Source organism: Orbilia oligospora (assembly GCF_000225545.1).
Source record: "Orbilia oligospora ATCC 24927 unplaced genomic scaffold scaffold00109, whole genome shotgun sequence".
Classification (NCBI taxonomy): Eukaryota; Fungi; Ascomycota; class Orbiliomycetes; order Orbiliales; family Orbiliaceae; genus Orbilia; species Orbilia oligospora.
The window spans coordinates 81176-102226 of NW_011645666.1; the positions used below are offsets into that span (position 1 = coordinate 81176).

The window sequence follows — 21051 nt, forward strand, 5'->3', positions numbered from 1 at the left end:
CCGACCAAAACTACCAACATGCAACCCATCGCTTTAGTTTGGAAAAAGTGCGACTCTCTATTGGCGGTATTGCGAGCCATTTTTAGGCGACCTTGCAAATTCGAACCAACCTGAAGATTAACCGAACGCGAGGTGTCCTTTCCGTACCGATAACCACAGCGCTTGGGTATCTATATATTTCGAGGCTCTAATATTTGGACGGATGTTTTTATATATTTTGAAGATCATAGCGGGCCGACAGTTCGGTTACGAATAAGACGAACGGTCTTCTTTCCTCGGGCTTCGATTAACGACAGAAAAAATTTACGACTTTTCCGCCCTGTTTCATTTGAACGTTTCGGTTTCCTCGGCGGGATTGATGACGATACTCCGATTATTACTCCCTTTCACCCTTTGGCCAACCTTCTCGGTTCGCGAATGTATTGTACGTTACACGGAGGGCCGTACCTGAATGAATTGTACCAATTTTTTTCATCCAGGTACTTGAGTTGGAACCGAATGACCTTGCTTCGATGTTTTCTCTTTCTTTTCCTTACCGTTGACCCTTTAGTTACTCTTCTCTTTTTTCCTCCTTTGCCCATGTTTGTCCTTATTAAAAAATATCGTCCTTTCGCCTTACGGAGTTCCGGGTTTCTTTTCTGTTGCCTTTGCTTTGCAGGCCGATATCTTCTTGTTTATCATGGTTTTCCTTTCTCCCTCTTCTTCCTTTAACTGGTTTCTTTCTTCCTTTCTGTTTGGATTATCACAAGGTGGTGTTTCCCTTTGTTTTTCTTTTTTTTGTGTTCTCGGATGGGAGCAATATCTTTTATCTTTCCTCTTTTTTTTTTTTTTGCGAGAGGCCGTGAAGACCGCTATCTCGGATCCGCTCTCCTACCAGAAACCTTAACTACTACTACAGCTTTCGATAGCTTAACCTTTTTTTCCCCTCCAAATTACGAAATTACAATATCATAATAATGCTTTTTTTGACCATTACTACTACTGCTGGTGCCTCCCTACTTCTCGCTTTCGAGTGTTATAGAAATTCTTCTCTCTCTCTCTTCTAATATCGAAATAACATCCGGACTCCGGATGTTCTCCTCTCCCGTACATGCAAATACAATTCAATATAATCATGATCAAATAGATCTTTCTCCCTAGTACATACATAATACATACGAAACACCTCGCCCAAAAAAAAAAAAAAAAAAAACACCAGGGTCGATTCTTATTTTATAATTTATTCGATTCTATGGGTTTTTTTGGTTTGTGGGGTTATAGTAAATTGGAGGACATTGGGGGGGAAGGAAGGAAATTCGGGAAGCCTTTTTGGAGCACGTGGGAGCACATGTATGGGAACTTGTATACACGGGAGGGAGGAAGGGAGGAAGGGAGGGAGGGGGTAGTGCTATCGCACTCAGCAGTTTAAATTACTATATTTTTTACCACAGCTATTATATATATATATATAAGTACACATAGATGTAGTTTTTGGACCGGGTCTGCAATGCGGGACTTTACTTTTATATTATAATTATACAATAGTATTTTGTATTTATTAATTAACTAAGTAAGTACTTAAGTAACTACGAATAAACTACAGACGTATTATAATACATAGACAGATATTTGTCGGGATTCGAAGAGGGTATTTAGGTAGCTAGCGGAGAATATGTTTAAAAAAATATATATATATTTTTGTGGATACAAAGTAAATTGAAATTTAATATACATAAATTGTTTTATACACCCTCGAAACTTTCTTTCTAGAATTACCTTAATAAGCTATTAATATTCTTGGATATTTAGTATTTAGTATTTAGTATTAAAAATATATATTCGGCGATGATAATATATCAATTCTTTCTTTTTACTTCTGTGATGAAGAATACTTGCGTACCAGCTAGCTACCTAGGCTAGCTACTTAAATACATTATCTATTTACCTTACGGATACCACCATATATAGGTCCACCATATGTGCCATAAATAACTATATTTTTAACATAAAAATTATAATTAAGATCATATATGCCAGGAAAAAAAAAAAAGGGGGGGGGGGGGGGGAAGACAGCGAGCGAAGGAAGGGCGGGATCAAGGACGCCTAGGGAAGAGATGACAGCTATGCCACATGCGCGGTAGCTTAGGCAGTCATCCAGCCTTACAGGTACAATCTTTTTTTTTTTTTTTCAACCTATCAACAAGCTGCATCGATGTGATTGTGCCTTGATATGCTTGCTAGCTAGATAGCGACTTATGCATATGCATGCAGGTACATAGGTACTTACTTACGTACTAAGTATGTATGTATGTATGTATGTACCTCAGCTTGCTTATTTCTGTATGTCGGTACTTTTTTGAATTTCTTATGGTATTTTAGACACCGTGTTGGATTTGATTATATATAGGCAAGTAGTTTTAGAGCCATGGTGATGATTTACTTTTATAAATTCTTGAAAATTAAAACTGACAAATTTAAAATGGTTGTTTGGGCTAAGTGTAGTGAAGATGTTTAGTAGATGAAGTCAAGCTATGTATACAGCTAGTATATGATATATATGCGAGTGTAAATGTGGTCGGTGTCGGCGTGCAACCCCACAGCCATATACTGCCTAAGTATTTAATATATATATCCCAAAGACTTGACTTCCCGTGGACAATTAAATATACCTTACTCCCAGCTTAAGTAACCCTTTGATAAGGTTATATTTTTCCGCCTGGTTTAGTACTGGAATGTGACTGGTTTTTTTTATATTTCGATTGATGCAATATATGATATGATATGGTATGATATGATATATCATTCATTAAATGAGCTAATCTGATCTGATCCAATCTATTATAAACATAATATTGGAGGCGGCATGCTCACGTTGTAACATGTTGGACGCTAAAGAGATCCTTTATCCGTCGTGTATGTAAATCCCAATCCTCAGCTCCCCTAGGTACAATAAATGGGAATCGTTGCGATAAACGTTTTGATGACATAATGTGGTATTCGTCGTTGATGTTATTTTCAGTAGTGACACCAATTCCACACACTCTACTTCAATAACGTTTTTGACGTTTGCATATTTTCTTGATGTTGAAAGAAGCTTAAATCCTATTTTCTCGTCGAACCCTGTTTGTAGGGGTTCTTCACCCATTCATCGAACCTCCGGGTTTTTTCTAGTCTAGCCGGCAGTCTCGACAAGGTATCAACTACGATACTTGTTTCCCGGGCCGGTGCTTTACGAATGGGCTCTAGAACATCTCCAGTCTCAATTGGGAGAACTTCGTGGGGCTATCAAACGGGCCTGGTTCTTTTTGGGGCAGGCTCAAGGTGAGTATAATGAATATAATATTATGGACACCATTGTCTCTCTAGAAGGATTTTTACGCGGTTGAGGTTCCTACAGACGAGTCCAGGTCCACGTATGAACCCCCTTCGGCCGGAGGAAAGCATGTAAAGTAATTGAATTCAACCCAAACAACATATATCGTAGCTGTACATTTATTGGCAAACATGTCACCAAACGAAGCTGCCTGTAGCCCAAAGATCACCTAGGGTGATGACTGGATCGTTCTCCCTTATCCGAGAAGCCTGGGATCACGGCCTTTGCTAAAGTATATATATATATTAGTAATGCCTCAGAATAGTTGTGTAGGGTAAGTAAAAAAAGGGATTTTAAAACCACATACTAGTTTTTGGCAACTTGTATTCGTCGGTGGCTGAAGAGATGCCTCGTATATAATCTTAGTAGTATTCGGATGATGTATTGCGTCTATTAAAACTGTTGCTTCCATGAAAATTTCCCGTTTCCTTCTAGTCATAGACCTTTATCTCTCATCAAATTCGTACGAAGTTTCGGCTAGAGCTCGGTTTTGGGGAAGGTAGAAGTGAAACGTTTATCGAGCGACGCTATAAAAAAAGTAGGATTCTTATGAGGATTCTTTGTATTTATCCGCAAATCTTTTGACATCTGAAAAGATGCGCTTATCAGTAAACTAGGACTTCTAGACGGTGTGCTTGTCTCTTACCCAGGCCTAGAAGGCAGTTTCCCGGCTCTTCCGAGAAACGTGGTGAAATCTCTAGTGCATTCGTGTATACAATGAAACAAATGGATTCTAAGATTTTGGAATTATCTTGTTATAAGAAACTCTTCTATACCTCCTCAACTTCATTAGCTCTATTCAATTTGTCGGGTTTATTACTTCTTGGGGGGACTGTGATACCTTGGATGTTTTTCTTTTTATTCACTTGGAGCGATGGATTCAAGGAATTTATTCTTTAGTGATGTGTTTATTGCATCAAACCGGACTCGACGTCTTTGAAGTTGTTCCGATGAGATGGTGTTCTGTACTGCATTCTCTAGTCGTTCGAGTGACAGCGTTGGTATGTTATCGACTTAGAATTGGACCTGTGAGGCTGGATTGAGGCTTTGGGATACCAATGGATGGATGGATTGATGGGTGGATTGATGGATGTATAGATAGGTAGCTAGTAATTAAGATTGCAAAATGCCGAATATAAGACGGGCGGGACCTCGAAAGTCTTCGGCCTGTCAAATGGGTCTCCTCCATCTGGCGCGGGCTCGAGGTGGGTTATAGAGATTACGTCGTGTACTCCATGGTCTTTCCAACCACCTGGGATGTATGATATATTTAGTGTGTCTTGTGATTGTGGGCACTGATGTCAGGGCTGCACCCAAGACCCCAAATCTTGAGGGTAACGCCAGCAACGTACACGTAACAGAACTGACTAATGCTTCATACTTACCATGACTTCAGCTCTCACCGCCGGCAGGTTCGAGCTTCCATCATTAGGTAGTGAGTAGCACCAAACTACTCCACATAAACCGCACCAATTGTGAGTTACGGGTAATGGGAGGTACGAAAGAGAAAGAGTTCTAAAGGAAGGTGAGATGTAATCTAAAAGGAGTGAGCTAAGCTAAGAGTAATAATGAGTGATTATATACAGAAAAAAAAAGCATACACCAGGCATGTGATCTATATATCTCACATTTCTATAGGTACTACTCATATATACAGGTCGATCCTGTGTCGGGAAAACTTGACGATATTCATATAGTATTTAGGATCGATGATATCCATACATCGATCACACATCTAATGACTTTGTATTAACTTACCTATTTAGTTAATCCTTTTAGATACCCCTTGAAGCTCCGCCATTCCGACATAAGTATTAAAAGTTACAGTTACGATCACAATTGGAGTGTGAACTACACTAGCGATTCGGTTCTGTGCAGGAGCAATCAATTTGTAAACTTAATTGTGTTGCTATTGTTGTAATATTAAGAGCATCAGCTTTGGTGATACTTCTTGTACTTATAACTAAGAGGTACTTAAGGAGACTTCATTATAATAGCTAATAGTATAGTATATAAGATAACGGTAGACACTTTTGAGTAGGCACCTAGGACTTGCTATGTACCAAATAACTAGTGCACATGCACATGGTGGTTTAGAATTAAAGTGCATCTAAGTTGTTACGTATAATACTTCGCCAAGACCAGACGTGCAGGTCGTTAGTCGGCGACAAGCTCCAATTCAATACGCGAAAAATATACTAAATATCACCCCAAAGCTAAGCTCCCTCTTCTTCGAATTCGATCTTCCTCAAAACATCAAAACCAAAAACCTCTCGATCTCATCTAATTACCAGGTCCAAAATGTCCGACGAAACACGAGTCAAGGCCACAATCTACGTCAGTACGTAACCAACCAGTCCTTACTTCTTCCCTACCAAAAAAAAAAAAAACACATCTCACTAACCTTTTCCTTTTCATCGATTTCACAAAAAACAGCCGGCCTAGACCCCACAACAACCACCTCTTCAACCCTCTACACCTTCTTCCTCCCCTTCGGTCCAATAACCGACATACACCTCCCTCTCGACAAATCCACATCATTACCGAAAGGTTTCGCCTATGTCGAATTCACAGATGCCATCGATGCCTCTGCCGCAATCGATAACTTTGACCAAGCAGAGTTATTCGGACGGGTCATAAGGGTTAGTCAGGCGAAGAACTTGGGTTTTAGGGAAGGTGGTGCCGGGAGGGTGGAAAGTGGTCTTGGAAGTAAAGTTGCGGTTTGGGAACAGGAAGGTTGGTTGAAGAAGCATGAGGTCGATGAGGAGGATAGGAAGGCTGTGGAGGGGGCGAAGGGGGTTGCTTCCTCTTCTTCTGCTGGTGGTGGAGGTGGTGGAGGGGATCCGATGGAAGGATTGGAAGGGCTGGATGTTGCTGGGCCGAAGTTGAAGGGCTGAATGAATGGATGGAGGGTGGGGTTTTTATCTATGGCGTTTTTGGGGGGTGATGGATAATGGTATATACACTTTTTGCTGCTATGGAAAGTTGGGTTATTGGCCTTTTATGGTTAAAGGCTTCGTGCTTAGGTCCCGATGATATTAGACAGTTATCTCAAGGACAGTGGCCCGACTAAAATCCGGGTATATCGAGGGGGCGGTCTGCATCAAACTCGACGACACGACAAAAGTTCGTGAACTTCGTCAATAATAGGCAGTATCATCATGACGAGTACATATACCACCATCATGGGAATGTTATACCATGATATTCTCTACACACAAATATCTAATCCGGTTCCTCCCTCCTCACGAGCACCCCGTACCCCCTCCTAACCCCCCTTCTAACCATCCTCCCCATCTTCATAACAATCGGAACTTCCTCCCAAGGCCTCGCAATCCCCAAGATGACCGCCAACATCAAAATCCATAATCCAATCCCCAAAGGATCAGCCGCTCTCGCCGCCGAAAACCTTCTTACCCCACCCATAAATCCATCCGGATACCCATTATCACACAAATACCCTCTCCTCCCATCCTCCACCCTCCCTCCTCCACGATTATCAATCCTAATATCAGCAACCCCCAATCCAACCCCCCAAGCGACTCCAAACCTCACAAACTCCGTTATAAGCGATAAATCCAATCTATCCATCGTATCATACCTAGTATGTGAAACATCATCCTCCCGTGCCAATCCATCCTCAAGTTTTCCAGAAGTTAGCAGCCCACCTGGATATCCATATCTTATAGCAGAAGCATGATCGCTACACGCGTATCCGCAATATGTATCCACCGTGTTAATACCAGTATATTCACCCGCTATTAACTTGATATACTTCTTAAACCCTTCATCGAGAAAGTCATTAACAATTCCTATTTCTCCTTTTGATTTTTGTATATTATCGTTTTCTTTCTGTTTGTTATTCGTAGGGGGGATTCGACCGATCATATCGAATTGTAAGACGGAATGTATATCTCTGTACATTTTGTTATAACTGCTGAAAACATCGGTTGATCCCCAGAACCCTGGTTCTTCCGCCGAATAGAAATGGAATTCCAAGGTGTTTTTGAATTTGATAGGTGGGTTGGAGGATATTATGATTTGGAATATTGAGATTAAAGCTGCTACTCCTGATGCATCGTCGTTCGCGCCCGGTGCTGGGAGGAAATGCGGCAGGTGGAGGTTTAGAGAGTCGATGTGGGAGGAGAGGACTATTGTCTTACATATTTATTTTCATTAGAACATAAGTACCCAAGGGATGTAGGTAGATAGGTAAGTAGGTATTTACGGTATTAGAACCCCCTACCACCTTCGCAATAACAGACGGTTGAACCCACGAGTGATTAAACAATTCCACGGATGCATTGACATTAACCACATCTCCACCGATCTCACTTGGATTTAATGTAATTATTGATTTTAGTCGGTTGAAAACCCATATCGATGCCTCTCGACCGGACTTTGATCGGAAGTAACGGGTTTTGAAGGATGTGGTGAGGTGGGTTATGTCGGTTGTTAAAGTGAGGGTTTGGGGGGTTATTGGGGTTAGTAAGGTTTTGATGAGGAGGTTTGAAGAGGGGGGGGTGGATTGTGGGAAGGTTGCGGGTGAGGGGGGGCAGGGCGGTGACATTGCATTGCATTGGGTTTTGTATTGGGTTAGGATTTGGGAGGTGTTAAATGTGGATGCGGGATGATATCACTGACGGCGGGCGCGAATAAATACTTTAAATGCGCCCCTGTTGATCTGATCTGGTTATCATTGGCCGTGCGGGTTTTTTAGTTGAGACAGAATATTAATATTAGGTACCTCTTGGAAAAGATTCATTGGCTTTAGTCACCCAAGCTAGCTTGACGAGAAGCTCTTCGAGATGTTCAAATACTGAAAAAAAGAATGTCTATTTATTCCGTTGGGGGTTGTAGATACTCTATTATCGATCAGCTATCGGCGAACTTAGGCTGTAGTTAATGCTCTGTACAGAAGCCAAGATTTGCAATTCAGCTTGCCTGCAGGTAAATTCCAACAAACATTTTGACGTTTATAATTATAATCCGTCCAGTGAACTGCAAATCCGAAAAAGCTAGAGGGTTTTATACATCTCGAGAATATATACAATACGCCGGTTTCATTTAATCCATCGTTTTCCACTTATCTCATAAACTGGATCCAGCTGGAACCAGTGCTGCTTTCCACCCATTTTAATCTTAACGTTCCAATCTACTATTTGTATATATATTGACCCACTGGAAAGATGGCGCCTTGCCGGTTCTATAAATATATTACACCCATTAGCTAGCTGTACTATTCCTCATAGCTTCTTCGCGGGAAACAAAAGAAGGGGGAGGAAACAGCGAGTGTGAAGTATATATGATTATATGACTGAAAAGAATCTAGTTAACTTACAATTATTGCTATGATCGCATCCCACAGTAGAATTCTCATTACACGAGATGGACTGCAGAAGAATACTACTCTCTCGCCCTTTTGCCTTTTATTGTGCATCTGAAAGTGGATATCTGGTCACTTGTGTAATTGAGATAGCGTCGTAGATATTATTATCTTTTTAACCATGCACCTATATCTACGCCAGAACCAGAACTACCCGCAGAACTATCCGAAGGTTACCCAAAGCCTACCCCGGAACAAGCTGAGAAGATCCGTCTGGTGAATGTCTGCTCGGACACCCCATTCGAGAAAGAGGTCTACTCGGGCCTTATTCGAGAAAGAGGTCTACTCGGGCCTTATTTGAGAATCTACCATCCTCCTTCTGCCTGATATACAGGGGAATCTGCGATTCCAACTCCGAGTTGTCAATCTTCCCGTCTCTCCACTGACGAACTGCCTGTTTAACTGATCTCGGCATATTATCGATGTCAGGCCAGCCCTCGTATGGGGGGCTCACGTACCCAGGCGGGGCTGACGGGCTTTTATACTCGGGTGGGGCTGACATTGTAGCTGACACTGTGGCAGAGTCGTCGTAAACTGACGCGAAATGTCTCTCATGGTCACTCTGGCCACTCTCGGATTCTTGCTCCTCGTCTGTGAACTAGGTATCTGAGGGTGGCAGGGTCCTAAAAGACTAATTGGATGGGTATCGGGGGCCACCCAGAACCAGGGGAGAAAGAAATCCTTAAGAAAGGGAATGGGTGGTGAATTCATGGTGCGGGGGCGGTTTGGGTACGGTTCGCATTCATACGATCTCGTCCAAGCCCTTGGTTGGTCCATCTGGGGTCGATGTAGTCGGCTTGATATAGTTAGTTGTTTTTCCCAATTACGTATACACTTCCGCTTACGATGGAGAATCGAATGTATACGTGTGCCGCTAAGCGGGATTGCATGTTCACCTACACACCTAGCGGGTGGATCTTGAGGAAACTAGATGTAAATTTGTCAGTTCTCTGGTTGAAATAAGTTAAGAAAATTAGTGCTATCAGAGGGTATTTTATCATTATAAGCTCCATTCTTACCTTTTATAGAGTCTTTATTCTAAGGGTTAGCATATGAACTGTTCTGTACGTCGAAGTACGAGAAGCAAACATGTTGCTCTCCGGTTTCCGGATTGTTTCATTTGCAATCCTTGCTCTTTTGAAGTCTGAGATCAAAGTGTGATATCGAACAGTTCGGTGAACCGAAGCGTGAAGGTGGGGGTTGGTCCTATACGTAAGACGGTAGTGAAATAGTAAATAAGGAGAAGTTAAAGCGAGGACTGGGGCGTGCTCTGATTTTAAATACCTTGCACATATAGCCGTATAGATCTTTAAAAATATGTCTTATTACCTATTACATCATGGTTGTCCTTGGGCTTTGTGTGCCTGTGATGCTTGGGTGGTTCGTGATCGTGATCCACCGTTTTTTCTTGATCTGATTCCTCTGTTTGCTCGGTGAGAGCCTGTTCCTGCTGCTCCTGCTGCTCCTCAAAGCCAGGCAAGTTCAGCTGATAATACATGCCTACTTTTCCTTCACCTTTACCCAAGTTCGGAGTCTATGAGATGTCGAAATGCCACAAGCCTGATAGCCAAGCTAGAAAATCATGTTGAATAGGTAATTACTTTGGAGAAGTGCCCCTTGGACACCTTCCCATACCATTTTCGAGAGTTTTTTTCCAGTGGCGTCTCATTATCAGGTGCTACCGAATTTTTTGACGGCATCGTTGATAACATCGATAACGTCGACGTCCTGATCATATTAGGTACTCTGTGATGGCTTCAAGAACACCATCGCGTGAAATACACAAGTACTTCAATAGTTTGTTTCTGGCGATTTATACCATCGACGTAGTCTCGCCGTCGATAGGTCGAGACTGGTGATCAATAAGGATATTATATAAGAGGTAGGTAATATATAAAATATACTTAGTTGTACTATCTTGCGGACATCTCCATCAAAAGTGATAATATTTCTTGTTCTAAGCTTCGGTACTGAAAGAAGGTTGGGGGCTGGTTCCGTTGGTTGGGGCCAGTCATGGGTATTTATATGGAGGGCAACGCAAAATTAGTTAAAATACCACAGATATACTCCCATGAAACGTGGTAAGGCAGTACCGTATATACGATACGAAGTGTTCTAGGGACCATGGCATGAGAATATTAGGTATAGGTATACAAGGGTGGAATATGACACTTGAATAGAAAGTTGAGAATATCATAACAGTACTATTTTCTTCCAAAAGGTTCTCTCAAATCCCCCCCCAACATGTTCATGTCTACAGTCTCCCACAAAGTTCTAGAAGACACCAGCAAGATGATCGTGATATTCACCGTAATTACTTGTGTATAATTTGGTAGCATAAAAATCGATAATAATTATGCTATCTAAACCGGGAAAAGCAACTATATTACTAAGTAGTTGTAGCTATCTAAGTAAAGTATAAATATTCTACAGAAGGATACAACGCTCACGTCCCCCCTTACCATTACATCATCCTTCCCTACCTACCTACCTATACCTACTACTTATACACTATCTAAGATATAAGCAAGACCCATCACGACCGGCCGTAGAACATCGTGTTCCATAGGTTCAGTATTAATGGAGATACCGTTTCTCAAATCTCTACGTCTCCAGCGAGCCCGTGCACGGATACAAACAGCCCCACACAAAAAAATACGACCGCGAATCCCCGAATTAATTCTGGCCCGGGACAAAGCAAAGCAATTGTTAGAAGACTTCGAATCGGAACCGAGGTCTTCAAGCTGTCGGAGATGTCTCCCAGCGTTGAGCGCGAGATCCAAGGGGTCATGGCCCGTACTGTCGATGAGAAGCTTCAGCCTCTCATCCTAGAAACTAGAAAGCAGTTGCCACCCGGGGTATTGAAGAAACCCCCCACCTCTTGACTTGAACATATATACCATTGTCGATTTTGGATAATAGTTCGAGGCAGCGAGAAAATTGAAGGACCATTTCAGCACCTCTACATTGGCGAATCTTTCAGGTTCTAGTTCTATAGGCGGAGGGGCTGGGTGCAATTTTTTGGGGGGTCGGTATAAACTTTGAGGAATCATTTATCACACTCACCCATCTTTGAGCTGGAAAGATATTTATATGAAAGATGTGGCTATCCTACCAGGAGCTTATTGGCTGTGGCATTTTGTCGATCAGATGTGACGGGGATCCGGGGTGGCTGATGTTATTGAACTACAAATTTGAGTTCTGGAAAAGGATTTGGAATACAGGCGCTAGGAAAGAAGAAAGAGAAGAAAGAGAAAGGCATTAAAGCGGTCGAATCATCACTAGCAATCTGCAGATATTCTTCTTGTCCAATGGAAGGAGCTTCCAGCCGAAGAGATCTAGAGAATCAATGGGTGTCACTTAAGGATATCAATGCCCCTAAACTGGTGGAAGAATTCGAGGCCTCGAGAGCGAACTCCGAACCAAAGAAGAGAAGACGTCCAAAGAAAGTTGTTTAGTTTTTAGATTTATTTTTTAGTTTTTCACTTAGTTCTAGCTTTCATCTCTACGTGCACTTGCCTTCGAAAGGTTGATTCTATCAATCAAATTGTTGGTGGGCAGATGTTACGTAATCAGCAGGTTCTAATTCAATCAATACCACTACTACTAGCTACTTAACAGGCTTCAAGGCTAGTGCAAAGGAGAATATAAAGGGGATGTCTCCTCGATGGGATATATCCTCGAAACATATAAAATTATAAATGGACCGCGCGCAATCTAATACGTTGGTATTTATCTCAACGCATCACGAATAGTTCATGAAGACATTTTTTGTCGGAAAATCTTTGAAATCGGTTTGGAAAACCCTAGACATGTACATGAAGTATAGTTATAGTCTAGAATGTGCCTCAGTTTTTATCTTATTCTTCTTATTCCAGACCATTGCTCTAAATGCATTAGCAATTCTATTATGAAATATACCAATACCACGACGCTTTATGATCGATGATGTGGCTACGACGACGACTAAAATAAAGTCCCAAGAATCAACCAACGCTATGGAGGAAATCCATTTTGTACCTTCATCGGCATCAATGTCGGCATTATCATTAGCATTAGCACCATTATTAGCTTTAGCATTACCGTTACCATTAACTAGCATTAGAATTACCAGTACCTGCCAATACCAATAAATTGACGTCTTCCATGTCGGGTGCATTAATTAAGTTAAAAACTGTGTTTCGAAGCAATGACAACTAAGTTTGTATCACTATAAGTTTAACGTTTTCGCATGTGGATTAAATCGGGTTTAGTCTTTAATTAATTTATATTGCTTATGTGAAAACTGGGTATGTAGACTATGGGTGGGTTAAATACTGTTGTACTGGTACTTGGGTACCTCTTGGTGGCGGGGGTTAATGCATGCATGGAGGGGTTTTTAGTGGCGGGGATAGACTTGGGGGGTGAGCTCCTAAGCTTGACTTGGTCTTGGAGGTTGACTGTGGCGAGCTAGGTAGGTAGCTACTGAGCTATAGTATAATAACGTGCGAAAATTCAAGGGAGCTTGAATGTGAGACTGAATAGGGTAGGGACAGTATATACTTGATACTTCGAAAGCGATTTGTTTTGGTAGAGGTTTTATGTAGCATCGTAGCAGATTTTATGCTATGTATTTCAGATCTATGGTGGGGTTGTTTTACCTGGAGAAAAGCGGAGGTGTACATTGTAGCCAAAAGATAGGGTACATAAAGGTAGTTCAAGTAAACTACCGGAGTAAAATACCTGCTGATACTTTACAAGGTAGACTACCCGAGTGCTGACTAGCTGAGTACTTGTTCAACTACCTCGTAAGTTGCCCTGCCGGCCCGCTCTGTCAATAGTCCAGACCCGCGTCGACTAGGGAACTAGCTTATACAGGTATAAATGCCATGCGCATATGCCACGATGATCGATCTACCGATCTGCGAAGCACGCGAGGTACGCTACCATGCGATTGGGTACGGTCTGTGGGGGGGTTTTAATTGATATTCATGCATATTCCCTTTATGGATCGCGAATTACCTTGGAAAGACATTACGGTTACTTCTCTATTTGTAGAAAGATTTACATATGGGAGGGAAGACCTCTATTTTTTAAACACGAGTTTCTGTTTCAGATTCGGTGATATATCAAATTTACGTTTATAGTGGTATATTCTTATCATTATTTTTTGTTTTTTATTTTTTATTTCTTTTCTTATGAACGGTTATAGACTATGGGGGACGTTTTTACTGGTTGGATGCCGGATATTGATTCGAAGGATGAAGAAGAAGTATTGATCGCGAGACCACATTTTGGGTTAATCGGTGAAGGTGGATATCGATATACAAACAGTCCTCCGCCGAGGCTAGAAGATATGATGGCTGAGTTACCGGTATCATCACTATCATCATCACTGAATACTCTCGAAATCATGTCTACCGACGAATTATCCAACCTCATGGATGGTGAAAATCTTATTAATAACTCCAACGACCACTCCATCGACTCTCGCAGACCAAGTCTATATCCTTTTGGTTCTTCTATCATCGACGACGACGACGGCATTTTTCAAAAATGTAGAACGTTGGATACGGAACCTAGATTTGTATATTCTGGTCGGGTATCGAATGCTGATATATCCTTATCCGCCATATCAGGGGTTTTTAAAATATGCCTGGGGATCGCACCGGATGCGACGTGTGCTAAAGACCTTGTGGTGCCGGAGGAAGAGTTGGAAGTTGGAAATGAGTTTTGTGGGGTTTCTTATAAGTTTGAGATTCCGGGGAGGTATTTAAAGACTACTACTACTACTACTACTTCTACTAGTGGAGTTTGTGGGAGAATTGTGGTTTTTCAATGTGATAGGGAGGATGTGGCGGAGGAGATGTTTAGAAGGAGACTTGGGGAGGTTGTGAAGGTGAAAGGTGTGAAATCGGTGCAACCGTTGGGGGAGTCGGGGATTGGACATTATGCGGTTCATGGGGATGGGATTAGTTGGGTTAGATATTCGATTTTTGCGAGGTTGAAGGTTTTGGGGGGTATGTTTCTTCTCTTTTCTCCTTTCTTTTACCCCTGATGTGATATATATACTAACCGTTGAGATTTATGTGATAAATGTATAGATATAAATATCCCATTCTTCAACCTCGCTCGAGAGCTAGACACCCACTTCGCTGCTACTCCCGCCACGATACCACAAAAAATCGTTCCGAAGGACTGTTTCATCGAGTCTGGAAAGAATATAATAGTCCGTTCTGGTGATGTATTTGTGGTTCGGGTTAGACAGGATAGAGATCATTACGGGAAACCGTGTTTTTGGGTGAGGGATTGGGGGTTGACTTCCATGTTGGTGCTGGATGATGGTGATGATGAAGGACCTGGGGAGAAGTTCTTTAGGGCTGGGAGACCGGGGAGAACGGTGATTGACGTTGTGGTTGTGCATGTTAGGACCATGCATCGGTTGAGGGTTGAGGTTGGGGTGACTGTTGTGTGAGATACATTCTGGAATTGATGTTCTGGATTAGTGGCTTTTTATTGTTAGACTTTGATGGTTAGCATTCGAGATAAAATAGAATAAAAGGAATAACATAAAATAAAAATAAATAAAATAGATGAAGTCGATGTCGTAAATAAAAAACAAGAAGTAGAATGTATGCAAAGAGACATGTAGCAGAAAAGAGTTGGCCTGTTGTATTATTTCCACACTCCAAGCAATGCAATGCAAAGGGAACAGGAACAAGGAAATGAAAAAGGGACCGGCTGCCGGGGAAAAGGGAAAGAAAGAAAATAAAACGCGCATGGACCTCTGACGTAAACAGTCCATCCTGTTCGAATTGTATATTATGTATGTAGAAGCGAGGGTTAATGCGCCACCAAGGAACAGCTCGAGGTAAGTCTTGAGCTTCCGGTTCTAGGTCCAGGCCCAGTTCCAGGTCCAATTCCAGTTGCAGTTACGGTTCCACTTCCAGGACTGGGAACGAATCATGCGGAGAATCCTGGGGTCTTTCTCGTCCAATCCAAGTTGTTCTCCGCAGGTTCACAGGTATGTTAAGTAGGTAGTTACAGTATAAGCTCATGCTCGTGCCCTGCTAGTTACATAACTGTTGCATGTTGCAGGTTGGTCGGACCAGCCCCATGCCAATATTGATGCCCTGCCCAGCCGTGCAGCACTGCGGGTGGGGACAAGGTTTAAAACGCCACGACGTCATCGATGGATTTGACTAAAAAAAATAAAAACTGAAATAAGGTAAGTGAAGCTAAGGAGAAAAAAAAGTACCGGTACAAGGGCATTAAACGCATTGGGCTTCACGTGTATCGTGATTAGTATTTATCCATCAGACTTTGCGGTGGAGATCGAGAGAACTGCAAACAAAAACTGACAGGGCTCTTTCCTGTTCGAATTTCGAAGGGTGGAAAAACCTTGGATACGTAAGGAAGTATGTATGTATGTACTCGAGTAGCTTAGGTAGAGCTAGCTATGTAGCTGAGGGTTTAAAGAATCGTCGCCGTTCCCCCGCCCTCTCGAGCTCGTCTGGTCTGCTAGATGGATGGATGGATAGTATATGATAGCTGCGATCCTCCCCAAAATCCAAATCGAATCCCATTTACATTTACCCAGGTATATAAAAACTAGCAGGTAGTAGATACTTCGGCTGTTTGCGTGGATCACAGTTACATTCCTCGTATTAGGGTTAGAATTCGATTGATTCAGAACGACTACCAGCCAGTTCATTTTATTCTCCTCTTCTCTTCTCTTCTCTTTTAAACCTTTTATTCTAAGACCCGGCTGTTAAGTTGGTAACTTTGAGAAACAATTGATTCCCAAAAAGCCAATTCCCAGTTGTATACTATCTCACCTCTTCTTAAGATCTTCTCTGAACTCCAATCTCTTCTAATCATCGAACAACTCCCTCCCGTTGATACCTTTCCAGAAAGATCCACCCGCCGGCTCAAACCTAAGCTTACTCTTGCCTCAACCTAGCTTGAATCTTGCCTCCCAGTCCGTCAGCCATCCAGCCAGTCCATAGTCTAGTTGGCTTTGACCGAAACAGCGAGAACACAGCAGACAAAGCGATCTACTCGTTTTTTTTTTTTTTTAACGAGCCTTCACCGGCCGATTGGAGAGTAAGCATTTCCTCCCGTTTTTCTATTCTCTCTCTTTCTCTTTCTCGTTTTATTCTTCCTTCATTGCCCTAATCTTGATCTTGATCCTGATCCTGATCCTGATCTTGCTCTGGACGAGGTTGCTAGCTGTAGTTGCAGTCGTAGTGCATTGCATTGTTGATCTCCTCCAGCACCTGTACAAACACCACTAACAAAAAACCCCTCCTTCTTCTGCTTCTCTTCCAGGCAGCTTGGAACCCACAGCCAGCCAGCCAGCCAACCAGCCAACCAACCAAACGACCGACCGACCGACAGACAGACGTACAGACAGACAATCCCCCCTCTCACTCCTCTTTCCTACTCTTCCTCCTCCTCCTCTTCTGCCTCATCCTTATCCTTGACATTTACATCAACCGTGTCCACCATACAAATACCTTCAAAATGGCAGAATTCATCCGCGCCCAGATTTTCGGCACTACTTTCGAGATCACAAGCAGGTTCGTAGTCCTTGGTCGTTTGTTGTGCCTGTTTGCCCCCCCCTTGCGAATTTTTCCTCCACCCACCTTTTCCTTTTGGCGAAATGTCGTCATAGACGTCAGAGGCGCCCCAGCCGGGACAACCTCACGATACCATAGAACATCCCGGCATCCATGAAATCGCAGGACTCGACTGACTTCAAATGAAAATTACAGGTACACAGACTTGCAGCCGGTCGGTATGGGAGCATTTGGGCTCGTTTGGTAAGAAAAAATCACGTCCTAACTTTTTTTAAAACCACCGGAAGCCTCCAATTCCTAACCTCGAATCCCTGCAAAAATAGCTCTGCAAAGGACCAACTTACCGGCCAACCCGTCGCCATCAAAAAGATTATGAAGCCATTCAGCACACCGGTTCTCTCGAAACGAACATACAGAGAATTGAAGCTACTCAAGCATCTGAAGCATGAAAATGTACGCCAACCCGCTAACTTCCGGCGATAAAGCTTTGTTCACCTTTATTTTTCCCCTACCTTGCTGACGGTTTGATTTGCAATCTAGGTTATCAGTCTTAGCGATATCTTCATTTCGCCACTCGAAGACATGTAAGCTTCACATAGAGTTTTTTCTTTCTTCGAAGCTTAAAAATATCCTTTCTCGGGGTACTAACGGGCCGGAATCTGTAGCTACTTTGTCACAGAGCTCCTCGGTACGGATCTTCACAGGCTATTGACATCCAGACCGCTCGAGAAGCAATTCATTCAATATTTCCTTTATCAAATTCTAGTAAGGCGTTCCAATTACCCTAGCATCAACATCTTGCCCCCATAAATCCCAACTAACCGCAGTTTTTCGAAAATCGCAGAGAGGTTTGAAATATGTCCACTCGGCCGGTGTCATCCATCGTGACTTGAAACCAAGTAACATCTTGGTAAATGAAAACTGCGACTTGAAGATTTGCGATTTTGGACTTGCTCGAATCCAGGATCCGCAGATGACCGGATATGTCTCCACAAGATACTACCGTGCTCCGGAGATCATGTTGACCTGGCAGAAGTACGATGTCGAGGTCGATATCTGGAGTGCAGGTTGTATCTTCGCGGAGATGTTGGAGGGAAAGCCACTCTTCCCCGGAAAGGACCACGTCAACCAGTTTTCAATCATCACAGAGCTACTAGGAAGCCCGCCAGAGGACGTTATCCATACTATTTGTAGCGAGAATGTGAGTACAATTTTTGATGATGCCTCCGATTGGATATTTGTCGATCGCTAATTTATATTTTTCTTCGGCTTAGACACTGCGATTCGTCCAGTCGTTACCCAAACGTGAACGTATCCCACTTTCTCAAAAGTTCAAGAACGCTGATCCAGCTGGTGAGACGAACCCATCCGATATTCTAGGGGTGGAGCTAATAATTGGCGGTAGCGGTCGATCTGCTCGAACGAATGCTTGTCTTCGATCCCAAGAAGAGAATCTCAGCCGCACAAGCTCTAGCACATGAATACCTTGCTCCGTACCACGATCCCTCAGATGAGCCCGTAGCGGCTGAGAAGTTCGATTGGTCTTTTAATGACGCCGACCTCCCAGTTGACACATGGAAGATCATGATGTACAGCGAGATTCTCGATTATGTGAGTATCATATATTTTTCCTATAGCCTAGGAAGAAGAAGGAGAAGAAAAAAAAGCTAATTAATGATAATACTCCAGCATAACGTCGACCAAAACGATACGCCACTCTAGACAAGGCGAAAGGGCAAACAAAAGCAAATACCAGGTACAATTAACGTGACAAACAAAAAAGAAACGGACATTGACGGAAAGAAACGAGACATAAAGGGCGTTCTTTTTTTATTATTACTACCCCAAAAGATTCGATGAACATATCTTTTTTTTCTACCTTGTTTTTCTTGGATATGAAATAATGCACAGACGGACGCACACGAGAGAGCCAAAAAAAATGAGATTTTTACATCTTTGCTTTGACAAAACTACTTTCACTCTTCACTCTTCACTTCACTTCACTTTCTCTATGGGCTGTCAGTTTTCAGCGATACTGATATCGCCTCGGAGGTTTCTTTCGGAAATATTTTTTGATGATTCGGGATTTCTAAGAATTTTTCTTTCCTTTCTTTTGTTTTTTCTTGAAGTTTATTCATTGCTTGTGTATACTGAGTCTTTATCGTATTACTTTTTTCTGTTTTTCCCTTCCTTTTGTGGAATTTTGGACTTCCAATGATATCCATTTGAATCACATCAGATCAGAAAGAGAAACAAGAAGAAAAAAATTATATTACTCTACAAGAAATTTTCGCCGTAGATGGGAAATGAGGGGCTAGCGCTTCTAGATTGCTGTCCTCGAGATGATATTTCCCCCCCATCCATGGACCCATTGCATGCACTTTAAATTTATCCTATTGTTTTTTTTGTTTTTTTTTATAGTGGCTTGTGGATGGAACGGGTCCTTGGTTGCAAAATAAAAACCGGTGGTTTTTTTCTTCTTTTTTTTGGATTTATAGTATTTAGGTATCTAGGTAGATAGTGTGTATTAAATTATTAACTAATTGATTGGAATATATTTGAATATCAACCTACGTATACTATTCTAGATCGATTGACGGATAGATACTGATCATGCATGCATGCATGCAGGGTGGAGGAAGTATGATTTAATTTGAGTGCACCGGGTTTACTGCTGAGTATTGATAATTGATTTACAGTTAATTAGTTTGGAAGGGTTTTAATGTTAAGACTATGTTAAGACCTAGTCTTGTCGAAGCGTTTTAATACAAGACTAGTTAAGACCATGATAGGATGGTATATATAATAGCGGCTGAGTTTATAGATCGTACTCCGTTCTTGTGAGTATGGTGTACGGGTGTGGACGTATGGGTCGGTATTAATATATATTTGATATCGATGTTGATGTATATCTGGTGCGTATACCTTTGTATGCAGGGGACCTTCGTTTTATTGGATTGATATCGATTGTCCGCATAAGCGGTATTTGTTTATATTGCACAACATCCGCTGTGAAAATGTTCTTTTTAGAGATAAGGTTTTTGTTAACTGACTGGAAACAGGTTTCATTAGAAAACTAAGTACTTAGCTTATGGGGACAATTACGGATAAGGCGCATTGAAATTGAAATTTGATAAATGATTTAATATATCTTTCTTCTAAAATGACAGAATTATATACTAAGCTGAATAACAAATATACCAAAACAAAAAACAAAAAAAGGTTATGGGACATTATGGTTATGGGTCTGTGATGCATCACTCCAGAAGCTTAGCAAAAGTGAAATAAAACTTTAAAGTTTAGAAATTATAAAAAAAAACATAAATTAAACTCACTGAGAAGCTGTGAAATAAGGTTATGATTTATAGACTTCGAGCGAACGAGTCGAGTAGGGCTGAATTCGGTTGAAACGATATCATCGTGTACTACTCCAAAATGATAAAATTTATTATCGGAGGAGAATCTAAAACCGATATCGGAAGTTTTAAGAAGGGAGCCACCGAAAGAAGCCAAAGTTAAAAGCTAGTTACATACCTCGATAGTAAATATATTAAATATAGACTCGAAGTAATTAGAGTAATGGAAATCAACACAGTATTGGGAATGGAGGATGTTGGAATTTGTTTCGAAACAATCCTTCGATCCATAATCCCTGCATCATAAGTCTAATCCAGTTCGGTACAGTATTATAGCTTTGTCGACTGGTACTAGTCTACATTATAGATGGCGATCGAGGGGAACCTTTTCTGAAT

The 21051-nt window shown here is 41.8% G+C and overlaps 4 protein-coding genes across 4 annotated transcripts; 3 read left to right on the forward strand and 1 right to left on the reverse strand.

The window, feature by feature from the left end:
• Positions 1–5653: 5653 nt before the first annotated feature.
• On the forward strand, positions 5654–6249 carry AOL_s00109g20 (uncharacterized protein; the record flags this gene model as incomplete). The annotated part of the gene is made up of 2 exons (XM_011126501.1): positions 5654–5693; positions 5789–6249. The coding sequence occupies 2 exons, from the start codon at positions 5654–5656 to the stop codon at positions 6247–6249; spliced, it is 501 nt and encodes a 166-aa protein (XP_011124803.1).
• A 328-nt stretch (positions 6250–6577) lies between these two features.
• AOL_s00109g21 (uncharacterized protein) lies at positions 6578–7922 on the reverse strand (the record flags this gene model as incomplete). Its single annotated transcript, XM_011126502.1, has 2 exons — positions 6578–7510; positions 7581–7922. The coding sequence occupies 2 exons, from the start codon at positions 7920–7922 to the stop codon at positions 6578–6580; spliced, it is 1275 nt and encodes a 424-aa protein (XP_011124804.1).
• A 6010-nt stretch (positions 7923–13932) lies between these two features.
• Positions 13933–15192, forward strand: AOL_s00109g22 (uncharacterized protein; the record flags this gene model as incomplete). The annotated part of the gene is made up of 2 exons (XM_011126503.1): positions 13933–14737; positions 14822–15192. The coding sequence occupies 2 exons, from the start codon at positions 13933–13935 to the stop codon at positions 15190–15192; spliced, it is 1176 nt and encodes a 391-aa protein (XP_011124805.1).
• A 2051-nt stretch (positions 15193–17243) lies between these two features.
• On the forward strand, positions 17244–19021 carry AOL_s00109g23 (uncharacterized protein; the record flags this gene model as incomplete). Its single annotated transcript, XM_011126504.1, has 9 exons — positions 17244–17299; positions 17495–17542; positions 17623–17752; positions 17840–17883; positions 17965–18064; positions 18144–18500; positions 18574–18652; positions 18705–18910; positions 18989–19021. The coding sequence occupies 9 exons, from the start codon at positions 17244–17246 to the stop codon at positions 19019–19021; spliced, it is 1053 nt and encodes a 350-aa protein (XP_011124806.1).
• Positions 19022–21051: the final 2030 nt, after the last annotated feature.